At 39.5% G+C, this 14315-nt stretch overlaps 1 protein-coding gene, 1 long non-coding RNA gene and 1 pseudogene across 3 annotated transcripts in view; 1 reads left to right on the top strand and 2 right to left on the bottom strand.

Moving 5' to 3' along the window:
* The window catches only part of METTL16 (methyltransferase 16, RNA N6-adenosine), a 70411-nt gene extending 59543 nt beyond the window's left edge, over window positions 1-10868 (bottom strand). The window contains exons 1-2 of the mRNA XM_019755521.2: window positions 10732-10868; window positions 4552-4679 (exon numbers count right to left, since the gene is read on the bottom strand). Of these exons, the coding sequence (XP_019611080.2) occupies window positions 4552-4679 (128 nt within the window). The 5' untranslated portion in view covers window positions 10732-10868. The remainder of the gene's footprint in view (window positions 1-4551; window positions 4680-10731) is intronic.
* Window positions 10869-10885: 17 nt separating this feature from the next.
* LOC141569016 (uncharacterized) overlaps window positions 10886-14315 on the top strand; it is a 62751-nt gene continuing 59321 nt past the window's right edge. For both annotated transcript variants that reach the window (XR_012492412.1, XR_012492411.1), the window contains exon 1: window positions 10886-11031. This is a non-coding gene — a long non-coding RNA (uncharacterized LOC141569016). The remainder of the gene's footprint in view (window positions 11032-14315) is intronic.
* Window positions 13668-14067, bottom strand: LOC109460243 (acyl-coenzyme A thioesterase 13; annotated as a pseudogene).

Below are 14315 nucleotides of genomic sequence, written 5' to 3'. Positions count from 1 at the left end.
GATCAGAATGTCCCCTGTCCCGTCCAGTTCCGTTTTAGAAAATTACCCTGAAACTTATGATTAATACCCTTAGGTTTATTGATCATAATCTCTATGGTCTAGCATTCTTTCCAGGCTCCTCCCATCTTTGTTTCTGGGTTGTAGACTCCACCACAGAATCACGTGACCAGAGAGAAGGCTCCATGCAGAGCCCCAAAACTATCATGTGGCCTCTAGAGGAACACCGAGATTTTCCTTTAAATACCCCCAGCCAGTCTGAGAATGTTAAGGCAGTTTTCTGAGGTGTTAACCTGCTGCCTTTTCAGACCACCGGTCCGCTGATAATATATACTTATTATTATTATTTTTTAATTGGAGAATAGTGTGTTTTTCCAGGACCCATCAGTTCCAAGTCAAGTTTTTGTTTTCAATCTAGTTGTGGAGGGCGCAGCTCACTGGCCCATGTGGGAATCGAACCAGCAACCTTGGTGTTATGAGCACTGCGCTCTAACCAACTGAGCCTTCCAGCCGCCCGTAAAAGCTTATTCTATGACCCAGCTCTTATCTCTGTCTTTTGGTTGAGCGGCGCAGGCAGCATGAGCCTGGACTTGCTTGGCCTCTGGTTTCAGAAATATCAATAACTTAAGATATGCAGATGATCTGGCAGAATGTAGTACTGATTTGAAACAACTTTCTGATGAAAGTGAAAGAAGAAAGTGCCAAAGCAGGACTGAATTTGAATATCACAAAGACAAAAATCAACACTGCAGAATATACAACTTTAACGTTGACAATGAAGACACTGAAATTGGTAAAGATTATGCTGACCGTGGCTCAGTCATCAATTCAAATGGAGAGACTGCAGCCAGGAAATCAAGTCTGAGACTCGTAAGGGCAGCAATGGGAGAATTAGAAAGGTGACCAACAGAACTGATGCGTCATTAGAGACCAAGGCTAAGATCACCCACACTCTCGTATTCCCGATTACTATGTACATGTGGGAAAGGTGAACAGTGAAGAAGGCTGATAGGAAAAAACAAAATTATTCATTTGAAGTATGGTGTTGGAGGAGAGCTCTAAGGACTCTGGGTCACCAGAAAGATCACGGGGGACCTAGAGCATATCAAGCCTGCAGCATCCCTGGAGTCAAAAATGACAAAACTGCAGTATTATTGGAGACTATTTCCTTCAGTCCCAGAGCCTCAGAATATCAGGATGTCTGGTTTCAGTTGTATTGTTGCTCATTTTTAATTGTAACAGTCTTAGCAGTAGAAACATTTTTGTTTGGGCTAATTGCTTTTTTATCAGGAAGCTGTTTTATAAAGTAACAAAGTCATCCCTCAGGTGTCAAGTTGTAAAAACTATTTCCAAGAAAACAGGTTTTGTAACAATTTTTTTCTTGTCTTTGTATTGTAATGTAACCTTTCTTACCACATAGAAGGAAACAAATTAAGTATGTTAAAAATAAAGCCTTGACTCTCCTTAGCTATAGTACAATGTCAGGCCCAGACATTGCCACTATTAGAAGTGAAAGGAGACTTTGACTTGAATAATTGAATACTAGTAATTCTTAAAAACACAGTGGTTTTCTCCTAATAATTACTTGTGCTTGCTCACTTTATAATCTGTTTCTAATCGATAAATAGAAAAAGATGAGAAATATACCTACATAGTTACAAATTTCAGATGTATGCCTGTGGCTAATAGAAATTAGTACGCACAATCATGACAAAAAAGTATTATTAGAAATTATTATAATCTCTTTTTCTGGGCATCACTAGTGGTCGACTCAAAAGGGATGAACTATAATTTACTTCAGTTAAGGAGGTTGAAAATTGGAGCAACTTTTCAGCCAAAGCAGTTCATTTTCTAACACAGTAACCTATATAAATTGAGAGAGTAAGATTATTAATATATAAGTAGAGAGCATGGGACTGACTGCAATTAACTGCACTCTCTGCTATGCATGTACAATGTATTAAAGTGTCACTGCCAAAGAGAATAGAAAAGACTGAATGTTTTTAAACTTCATTTAAAAAAAGAAATTTGATTGCTCTGTGATATGTTTTAAACAATAAAAAGATTTTGCTCTTGGGGAAAAAACAAAAAACGGAAGCTGTCCTACTTTGGGCACATCATGAGAAGGCAGAGTTCTTTGTCACAGATCCCTTTGAGAATCTGATAAAAACTAAGGATTATCTTCCAGAAAAATGAACGTAAATATATTTTAAAAATACTTTGATATTTCTAGAGTATTTTGGTCCTCAGGTTAAGCCCTGCCCTACGGCCTCTATTTCTAAAGCCCTAAGGCGACTGCTAGGAGGAAGGAAGAGGTCACCCTATGATCCTATTATTCCTTACCTTCCTTCTTCTCCACAAATCCTGCCTTCTCCTCCCCAAGGTTAAATCACCACCTTTCCCCAGGCAGGCTTGGAATGAAACATTTCCCTCTCAAGGGTACATCACACACATCAGTTATTCCCATTCCATTATCATAATCTTGCCACTTCCTGAAGCACTCATACCATTCTTTCATTTATTTATCAATGACAGTTGACATTCAATATTATATTAGTTTCGGGTGTACAGCGTAGTGATTACACATTTATATAATTTATGAAGTGATCCCCTCGTAAGTCTAGTATCCCCCTGGCACTATACAGTTATTACAATTTATTGACTATATTCCCTATGCTGTACTTTACATCCCCATGATTATTTTGTAACTACCAATTTGTACTTCTTAATTCCTTCGCATTTTTCACCCAGCCCTCCAACTCTCCTCCTATCTGCCAACCATCAGTCTGCTCTCTGTATCAATGAGTCTCTTTCTGTTTTGTTTGTTCTTTTATTTTGCTCTTTAGATTCCATATATGAGATCAAATAGTATTTATCTTTCTCTGTCTGACTTACTTCACTTAGTATAATACCCTCTGGGTCTATCCATGTTGCCATAAATGGTAAGATTTCATTCTTTTTATGGCTGAGTAATGTTCCATCGTGTGTACATACGCATATATGGGGTGCCAAAAAAATGTATACAAGTGGACACTTTGGTCAACGTTGCTCAAGCAGTAGTTTGCAGTAATCAGAAGTGTCTGGAAGCTGATAGTAACCACTTTGAGCACCTCTTCAGAAATCAAACGTGAATGACTTGTATTCATCTTTTGCTATCAGTATATATTGAATATTACCATTTTAAGTTTTTTCCTTTCTTAAAATGTGTATACATTTTTTTGACACTGTGTGTGTGTACACATACACACACATATATGTGCATAGAGTCGAATAATTAAGTTCACGAATTTTCTACCATGTGCTCACACAGTGGAAGTTCATGAACTTAATTGTCCGTATATCTTTCTTTTTTTTTTTTTTTAAGATTTTATTGGGGAAGGGGAACAGGACTTTATTGGGGAACAGTGTGTACTTTCAGGACTTTTTTCCAAGTCAAGTTGTTGTCCTTTCAATCTTAGTTGTGGAGGGTGCCGTTCAGTTTCAAGTTGCTGTCCTTTCAGTCTTAGTTGTGGACGGCGCAGCTCAGCTCCAGGTCCAGTTGCCGTTGCTAGTTGCAGGGGGTGCAGCCCACCATCTCTTGCGGGAGTCGAACCGGCAACCTTGTGGTTGAGAGGACGCACTCCAACTGAGCCATTCGGGAGGCAGCTCAGCTCAAGGTGCCGTGTTCAATCTTAGTTGCAGGGGGCGGAGCCCACCATCCCTTGTGGGACTCGAGGAGTTGAACTGGCAACCTTGTGGTTGAGAGCCCACTGGCCCATTTGGGAATCGAACCGGCAGCCTTCAGAGTTAGGAGCATGGAGCTCTAACCGCCTGAGCCACCAGGCCGGCCCATCCGTATATCTTTTCGAATTAGTGTTTTGGATTTTTTTGGTTAAATACCCAGAAGTGGAATTGCTGGGTTATAAGGTAGTTCTATTTTTAATTTTTGTGGAACCTGCATACTGTTTTATTTTCTTGATTTGGGGCGAGTGGGGGAATCAAATCATTTTATTGAGGGCCTTTGGGAAGACAATGAGATCCAATGTCTTTCGCCCAGCCAGGATATCTCCAGCTTAACAGCCGCCAAAAGCTTATTTTCTTAATTTTTAAAATCAACTTTTTAACTTAAATGTAGTAAAATCCTAGGTAATAATATCCGTGAAATCATGGTTTTGATGTTGTGGTTATTATTTTCCTACCTCACATCAAAATAAACAACATACTTGAAAAAAGGACTTCAAACCCTTACCAGCAACCAAGTTTTAGAGGACAATCTTAAGGTTTCTACAGTTACTCTGGGATCTCTGGGTAAGCAATAATTTGGACATCGAGAGTTCTTTTTTTTAAGCCAGAGCAAACTTAAAAACATTTGGTCTAATCCTCTTATTTTGTAGATTAAAAAGATGAAACCCAGACAGGTTAAAAATTTTGTCCAAGGTCAGAGGAGACATTTAATAACATGTCTAAGATCAGGACTCAGGTCCACTGTCAGTCCAATATGCTTTCCACTACACTGTATCCATTCAGATTACACTAGAATAATACAGTATCAAGAATTCTTCATCTGTTACCTACCTCACTCTTCCATTCAGATTTATCTGAATATGCTGCTTAAAATCTGGATATTTGGATGCCAGATATGCAAAGTCAGGAGGTTTGTCCTTGTATCTATTTCTTGCATGCATTGATTTACTCAGAGCCATCTTTAAAAAGAAAAAAAAGGAAAAAAAAATCAGCATATTTAGTTTTAAAAAAAAACATTAATGGGGAAAAGCTGTGGTTGCCAAGTCAACAGTTACAGCCAACACATCCTTGCCAATGAAATGAGAAAATAGAAGTTATATTTTTAAAATGTACACAACAAATAAGCACATGAAAAGATGCTCACCAACATCTGCCATTAGAGAAATCAAAACTTCTACCCATTAGGATGGCTATGATTTAAAATTTTTTAAAATTTAAAAAAATAACAAGTATTAGAGAGGATGTGAAGAAATTGGAGCCCTCGTGCATTACAGGTGGAAATGTGAAATGGTACAACCACTGTGGAAAACAGTTTGGTGGTCCTTTAAAAAGTTAAAACACAGAATTACCATATGACCCAGCATTTCCACTCCTAAGAGAGCTGAAAGCAGGGATTCAAACAGATACTTGCATACCAATGCTCATAGGATCACTATTCACAAGAGCCAAAAGGTGGACACAACCCTAAGTGTCCATAAACAGATGCGTAAACAGAATGTGGTATATACATACAATGGAATACTATTCAGCCATAAAACGTAATGAATTGATACATGCTACAACACGGACAAACCTTAAAAAGCATTATGCTAAGGGAAATAAGCCTCACACAAAAGGAGTATTAGGAATATTGTATTATGCCACTTATATGAGGTACCAAGACTAGTCAAATTCATACAGATAGAGAGCAGAATAGAGGTTACTTGGGGGTGGGGGGAGGGAGCAATGATGAGTTATTCTTTAATGGGTACATAGTTTCTGTTTTAGGATAAAAAAGTTACAGAAATGGATAGTGGTGATGGTTGTACAATACTATGAATATACTTAATGTCATTGAATGGTACACTTAAAAATGGTTAAATTGGTAAATTTTATCTTATATGTATTTTACCACAATAAAAAGAAATGTACATAATACATGATGATTTTTTTTAACCAAGGAAAGAAAGTTGGAAATTATTCCTTTAAAAGCACCAAAATAGCAGAAGGTGCAGTCCAGAATCTTATTATCTACAGCCAAGAATATTATAATCAGAGATTAGTATTTACAGTGACCTATAGACTAAATACTTGGTGGTGCCTCATAGGGTCACTAAAGTTTCAAAAAAATATCTTCTATTCCAACCTCCTTTATAAATTTCAGTCTTGTCATTCCTAAGTAGCTCAAACCAAATGAAAACAAACTTAATTTTGTCTTCTTTCAGATTACAAAGAAGAAAAAAGTTAATGCATTTAAAGAAAGAAATAAAAACTAGAAGAAAAAACATTGTTGTGGTTTAGTAAACCTCTAAGTAGTTGATAATTTTAAAATATGTTAGTGTACTATATATCTCTGAGTGGTAGGTGATTTTTATTTTCTTCTTTACACCATTCTGCATTTTCCATTTTTATAATGAGCATTCATCTAACCAGTGTTCCATAGTCAGAAACCTGGGAGTTACCAGATTGTTCTCCACCCTCTCATATCCCAAGAAGTCAGCATGTGGACGTAACTTGCTAAATACCTCTCAAATCCATCTATTTTTCCCTATCTCCACTAATGTAAGCCAGTACAAGTTACCTAGACTACAACAGCCTCTTAATTGGTCTCCCTGAATCCCTTTTATTCTCTCCACTTCTTTTCCCATCTTGCAGTGATCATTTCTAAACACAATTCTCATTATGTCCTTCTATGCCCACTGGCTCAAAAGTTTACTCTTAGGATAAAAATAAAAACCTGACTTCAGCATACGTATAAGGCCCAGCATGGCGTGGGCTCACCTATTTCTTCACCATCAGCTTAAGTCACACCGCTCTAACTTATTTTTCTGTCCTTCCACCCTGGCAATAGAATCTTTACACAGCTTACTCCTTTTGTCTATGTTCTTTCCTCCTCCTCTTCACCTGAGGAATTCCTCACTCATCCTTACTATCACAGTTCAAGCATCTCTTCTTCAGGAAGGTCTTTCCTTCCCTAATTTCCCGGGTTGAGTCATATCCCCTATCATAAAGTTTCCTAGCAACAAAGGACCTTTCCTTTGCAGGCTTTGTTAGAGGTGTAATTTTACATAGTAATAAATCTGCTAACACTCTATTTCAGAAGGTTTTTGACAGTTTTTGACATTGGAAATATAACAACCATTTTCAAAAAAGAATTGTTGTCTTCACTCCAGACCTTTCCAAATCATATATCGAACTGCAAATGAGACTTTTCACCTGAATGGTTCAAAAGTACTTCATGCACAATATGTTTAAAATTAATAATTTCTACCCACCCCAAAATCGTCTTTTTTGAATCTTCCCTATTTCACTGAATGACACCACTATCTTTGTATGACACACAACCCAAAATCTTTAGCATCTTCTCCACTCCATGTCCCCTATTCCAAACACACCATGTCCTGAATATTCTCTATCTCTTAATTATTTCTTGACCCTATCTATTTTTCACCCTTCACAACGCCCCCCCCCCCAATCATTATCATTTCTTACTTGGATTGCTACAATAGCCTCTAACTGATCTCTCTAGAACCACTCCTGCTCCTGCAATCTCCTTTTCACCCAGCAGACAATCTTCCCTCCTCCATCCCATGCAAATTTGAACATTCCTTGTTAAATCACGTCAGTGTGATTAAGTCCAAAATCATTATCGAGGCATATAAAATCTAGGCCTTGCCTATCCCTCTAACTTCATTTGTTGCCACCTTTCTCTTCTTGCAGATGTACTGGTCTTCTTTCATTCTCTGCTGCATCAGGGTCTGCCCTCCCATCCCTTCATCCTGTGAAGGCTCAGGAGTCCTTCATATCATATCCTTGCATCATTTTCTCTGGTAGGCTTTCTCTGACACCACACATTCAATCAAATGCCCACTCTATATGAGGCCTGAAAATTAAGTTCGCGAACTTCTTGCAACAATGTTGCTAACCTTTTTTGATATCCCAGGGATTATTCATTATGAATTTGTACCAACTGGACAAACAGTTAACCAAGTTTACTATTTGGAAGTGCTGAAAAGGCTGCATGAAAAACTTAGACGACCTGAACTTTCCGCCAACAATTCATGGCTCTTGCATCACAACAATGCACCTGCTCACACGGCACAGTCTGTGAGGGAGTGTTTAGCCAGTAAACAAATAACTGTACGGCAACGCCCTCCCTACTCACCTGATCTGGCCCCCAATGACTTCTTTCTTTACCCAAAGATAGAGCAAATATTGAAAGGAAGACATTTTGATGACATTCAGGACATCAAGAGTAATACAACGACAGCTCTGATGGCCATTCCAGAGAAAGAGTTCCAAAATTGTTTTGAAGGGTGGACGAGGCGCTGGCGTTGGTGCACAGCTTCCCAAGGGGAGTACTTTGAAGGTGACCATAGTGATATTCAGCAATGAGGTATGTAGCACTTTTTCTAGGATGAGTTCGCGAACTTAATTGTCTGACCTCATATGCTTTCAAAGCTTTCTATACTTTTCCCTCAGAGACCTTTGGTTTACATTTGTCACACACACACCAGGCCATAACCATGTCCATCTTATTCTTCACTATACCCCCCCCCCAACAACTGTCATATACTAAATATTTGTTTAGTAAATGAATAATTCAGAATTGGGGGGAATTAATAGTCTCTTGGAAGTTTTTCCGCACATTACTGTTACCTTTTGGCCCTCACATTGTTACAGAAACTCACTATATACAAGTTTTAACTTCCTAACATTAACATACCCTTTACAGACCATCAGGAAAGAAGTGAGCATAAAACCAGGACAGGTCCCAGTCCCCAAGAAAAAGTTGAAAAGGAAAATATTTTCCTTTCTTGTGATTCTGGCAAGCAACAAAAAAAGCAAGGTACTCTGAACAGTAATTTCAAGAGACACTGGTATGTTAGGGCTCTGCAACACATTAAGACTTTAAAGACATACATTTAAAGATTTTAATGTATGTACATTGATGTCAGCTGTAACATGTTACAGCTGACATCAATGTACATACACTAACACTCTGAACATATGTGGAACAAATTAAATTACAGATGTGTCCACAGAATATCCAAACCTACAGAAAAGTTTTATAAGAGTTTCTCGGAGCCAAGTTTTTTTGAGGACATGCCCAGAAGCAAGATATCAATGGTCTGGAGAATGGCAGTCTTGCAGTTCCTTGTATGCATTTAGAATAAAGGAGAAAACATAAGGAAGGCACAGGAAATCCACTGGTGGTAGATTAAGGAGGCAGGAGAAAGAAAGCAAAGCAGGAAAATCTCTAGGGTTGGATAAAGCAAAACGGAGAAACACAGACTTCTTTGACATTAGTGGGTACAGGATAGTTAATTAACATTTACAACACACAGCGATGGTATTCGTGTAACAAGATAACAATGAGAGGTTCTGTGGTCTCGTGTTATGGTGCCGATGGTTGTGCCTTCGTGGGGTCTAGAAGAGAATATTACTCTGACATTTCAAAGTATGTTATCCTAGGTGCATCAGAACAAAAGACAGGCTTCACTTAAGGTAAAGACTGGCCTTTGCTAAGGAAGCTATAAGCCTGGTACGTGACTACCGGCTATGACCTGCCCAGTTAGGAATTTGTGATCAGACTATCCTGTGGGGTTACTTTCGGTCACTGAGCTTTTTCAGCCTGCTGTGTGGCCCCTTCTGAGCTTATCAGGTTTACTACATAGACCCTTTTTCATTCACATATGGCAGATTCCGTTCATTTCCTACATTATTCAACTTTTCTGGTCAGAACAGATAGAACGAGTCAATAAAGCCACTTCTTGCTAACCAAGCTCCTAATATAGGCAATGGGTTCTTAAGTTAATCTATCCCATTCCTCAGCATTTAACTGAGTGTCAACTCTTACCTGTCCTCAGCATTGTCACTTCCTTCTTGCTAACTCAATTTATATTTCTCTTTCTGGCTCATTCTGCTCTAGCTACACTGACCTCCTTGTTGTTTCTCTATCAACTCTGGTATATTCCTGCCTCAGGACTTTTGTAATTGATGTCTGGTCTGCATGGACTGATCTTCCCCTGGAAATACACACATACAAGGTACCCTGGCCTTGTTCAGGTCTCTAAATCAAATGTCACCTCTTCATTGATGCCTTCCCTAAGTACTTCTACTTTAAAATGCAGTAAGTGAACACACTTCGTGTTTCCCTTACTAGCTTCAATCTTCTACATAGAACTTATGCATTTGACTGACATTCCATATATTTCACTTTTTTAAAACATTTTCCCTGCCAGTAAGCTTCATGAGGGAAAATGTTTTGCCTATTTGTTCACTGTGATTTCTCAGCACCTAAATTAGGTCCCGTAGGCACTCAACCAGTATTTGTTGATTGAAAGCATGACGGAATTCTTTTCACTGTCCAGGCCACTGAAACACAGCACCCTCATTCTTGGTGAACAGTCGCGTCTTGATTCCCAAAGAGACTCATCCCTAGGGTTGGGGCTTTTTTTTCGGGTTACCCGAGTCAGTCCAAAAAGCCAAAACAGAACCTTGAAGCTACCGTTACCTTGGTTTCTCTTGACGTTTAAATCCTCCTCCTCAACTGCCACTTACCTTAACACACATATTCTAAATTCCGCGTTCAGAATTTCGAATTCCTTCTGCCCAGATCCCTCCCACTTCAATCCCAATCTTTTTTTTTTTTTTTTTATCATTGCCTTCCCTCATAAATCCTACTTTTTCTTCTAGTCCCGCCAATGCCAGTTTTCCATTTCTTCCACTACTTTCACACCATCTTACCTACTCAGATTGTTTTCCCGCCTCAGTTTCGGATCCCTCTAAATCTCCTCAGCCCTGGGGGTCTTTCCTACCTCAATCCTAGTCTCCATTCTATTCGCCAACTCCTCCCACCCACCCTACCACCACTCCAGCTCGCGCGCGCACACACACACACCCATCGGGTCTCTCTCCCTAGACCCCGAAGCCAACACCTCACGGGCCCAGAACCCGAGAATGAGAAACCTGGGTGATACATGGATTAAGCGAACTCGCAACCCACATGAAAGATATTAAGGGACTCACCTCTAAGGTCAAAGTTCCTGCCAGACGACCAGTCTGAAGTGGGCCTCTAAACCCAGCGTCTTAAGGCAACCTCGGCGCTAAGCTCCTAGAAACGCAGATGTTACGCTCCCAGCGCGCCGCCATCTTGGGCAGCCATCCAGCCTCGTGATTGGACGAGTAACTCTCGCGAGACCTGTACAGATTCTGAAGAAAGACGAACCTATCGCGAGACTGGAATTTGCGGCTCCTTTTGAAAGAGGGAGGGGGCTTGGTAACAAGCGGAGTCCTTTTCGTGAAGGCACCTGCGTTAGCATCTGCTAGGTAACTTGTTTTTTTAAATGTAGATTTAAAAAAAGTAGCTTTCTGGGTCCCACTCCAGACTTTGGGGTTGGGCGGGAAATATGAGGTTGGTGGGGGACCGGGGAGAGAGGGCTTTTGGATTTGATGGCGGGCAGTTAAAGTTTATTGTGCAACAGGTCTCTCCTCACGCTATGTGTTATTGAAACATCACAGATAAACTGTGAGGTGAGAAGGAGTAGTCTCTTTTACAGAGGAAGAACGGGATCAGAAATATGAAGTCGTTTGTTCAAGATCTTACACCCAGATCACATCAAATCTTTGTTCTTTGTATTTCCTCACTTGCCTCTTGAGCTGGAAGCGTTTTATTTTTCTTTTCAACTCGGTTATACTAATTTTACCCTCTGGGAAGTAGAGTGAGCATTAATCTCCCCATTTTACAACTGAAACAAACAGGTGAATTACTTTCAAAAGGTATACAGTTAGTAACGAAACTTGGGCTAAAATCTGAGCCTCTGGACCCCCACCTAGTACCTCTTTCTATTTAAAAAAAAAATAGCCTACGTCCTAGTAATTAATGTGAGAGCTTCTGGCAAACTATTGCCAATTGAGAGATAGGTGCTAAGGAATGGAGACTCCAGCTTTAGGAAGAACTAAGTTTCCCAGCAGGGGCCCAAGGAAATGGAGGTTTTTTCATTATCTATTGTATAACAAACCACCCCAAAATGTACAGTTTGAAACACGCCAGTCTGGGCTGGGATTAGCCGGCTCCCCACCCCACCTCACCCCACCGTCTCCCCACCCACCCCCTCCTCACACCTCCGGCCATTCTGCTGTCCTTGCTCTTGGTGGTAACATCAACTGGGGGCTGGTTCAGCTGGAATGACTGGGCCACTCTCTCCCTGTAGACTCAGATTCTCTCCTCCATGTGATCTTTCCACATTATCTCTCCAGCAGAGTAGCCATGCTTCTTACATGGTGGCTAAGGGCTCCCAAAAGGGCAAAAGTGAAAGCTGCTAGGCTTTCTTAAGGCTTAGGACCAGAAATGGTGCTTTGACCACATTCTGTTTGTTAAAGCAAGTCAAAGGGCCAGCCCAGATTCAAAAAGAGGGGAATGGGGTAGCTGGTTAGCACAGTTGGTTGGTGCATGGTGCTAATAACACCAAGGTTGCCCGGTTCCATCCCGGCATGGGCCACTATGAGCTGCACCCTGAAAAAAAAAGGGGGTGGGGGACTATGCAAGGGTACCCTCCAGTACTTGAACGTATGGTTCACTGGGTCTACCACTGTAGCAGAATACCACAGAAAGCGTTCTGTCTTTAGTTGGTAGTGACTTTGGTACTGGTTATTTTTACAGTATTTGGTGCTTTCTTCTGCACCAAAGGCATGACTAATAGACTTGAATGTGGATTGTATTTAAAATGTTGGTGAATTTCTCTGTCAGCTCCAAACAGATCCAACTCTCCTGTAGGTCAAACCAGAGAAACCCTAACTCTGCAGCCAGGGAATCTGGGCTTTAATCCTGACCCCACCACTTACTAACCCTGTGATTATGGACAGTTTATTTAAACTATTCAAGCCTTGGTTTGCTTAATATTGCAAAACTGGAGAGTAATTTCATAAAGTTGTTGTGAGAATTAAATCAGATAATGCATGTACAACACTTAGTATAGTTTCTGATTCATAATAAGCTGTTATTATTATTACTATTACTATTATTCCTTGTAACTTCTCTGGTCACTTTCCATTTTTGAAAAATTATTTCATAAAGATAAAACATCCCCCGTCCTAACAAAAATTTAAAAAAATAAATAAAAACATGTTCATTATAAATTTGTAAAAGTAAATTTGTAAAAAAAAATTAAGTAATTCAGGAAAGTATGACAAGAAGCCAAAAATTCTCTAAAGTCTCACCACCTAGAGCCAATGACCATCAAATTTTGGTAACCTTACTTCTAGACTTCTATATATTCATAAGGATATAGGACTAAATAATTTTTATAGAAATATTTTATATTTTTTTACTTAAATATAAGTCTTGGAGGTTCTACTGCAGTTAATATAGTTCTATATGATCCTTTGTGATGGGTGCATAGTTAGAAAAGGGGCTAACAATATGCTCCCCCCCAATATAAAATATGCCAGACAAATTATCAGAGAAAAACACCACACCCATTGGACTATTGCCTATATCACATTGATGTGCTTTGCCTCCAAATTTCTTGACTATTTTTAAGCCACATCCCTTAATCTGTTTTCCAATATGGACTATGGTCCTTCTATTTTGAAGTTCCACAGTCTTTAAAAAAATACATGTAGATGGCATTTTAGAACTGGGAAGTACCTAAAATTCATTAAGGATTAACCAGTAATTTATATTTTTCCTTTAGCTTAATATTTAGAATTCAGTTTTAAAGTAATCTTATCTCAAAATGGTCCAACTAGCTTCTTTGCTTTACCTAAGTTATCAAAACACTTTGCGCTAAGAATTTTTTATCCAAGTATCATACATAGGATTAAAAACTAAAACCAAAGAGGTTTAAAATGAAAATATAAATACACCCCACTTGGACTCCATGTCCTTTTCCCCAAAGTATTTCTTAGCTACTTCTCCTGGTTGTGCTAATTTATTTTGAAAATTACATTTGTTCAAGTCAAATTTACACTTGATATTCCTTGTTGGGTTTCTTTAAGTCATACTGGTGTCCTCTCAAGTTTCCCAGGTGTTTTGTGCGTCAGCCTTGTGCTACTGATTTTCCTGTGGCTTTGTTGGTCAGATCCACAAAGGCAAACGCAAGTGTTTTTCCTTGCTTCCGAATGTGTGCCGTAATTACTGTATCTCTTCCTAATTTAGCAGATGAAAGGTACCTTGTGTTCCTATTGACACTGATGCCAGGTGTTCCCCTTTCTGTGCAGATCAGGCGATTGTTGATATGTTACCATTGAGGTGGCTATCAACCTCCTGGGGAGAGGGCCCAGCTTGTTGGTTTGCTCCTCTTCTACTTTCAGTTTACAAAGCACTTTCCCAGGAGCTGCAGAGACAAGAGTCACCTGCTCCATAGCTGCACTTATCGCCCTCACTGGGCAGTTGATATAGGAGTACCGGGGCAGCCTTTAAATTTTTGTTTTCTACATAAAATGAAAATTGTCTAGAGACTCCACAACATAGATTAACAAGATATTCAACATCTGGTTCTTAAGGTTTATCTCTCTGACTTACCCTCAAATTCCCAAGAATATAATCTGGAAGAAGTCGATACAATTTCCATACCCCAGCAAGGACAAAATAGGCATTCAACTGAATTGCG

Source organism: Rhinolophus sinicus, linkage group LG15, assembly GCF_036562045.2.
Source record: "Rhinolophus sinicus isolate RSC01 linkage group LG15, ASM3656204v1, whole genome shotgun sequence".
NCBI lineage: Eukaryota > Metazoa > Chordata > Mammalia > Chiroptera > Rhinolophidae > Rhinolophus > Rhinolophus sinicus.
The sequence above is the reverse complement of the archived record's forward strand: the minus strand, read 5'-3'. Positions and strand labels throughout refer to the sequence as shown.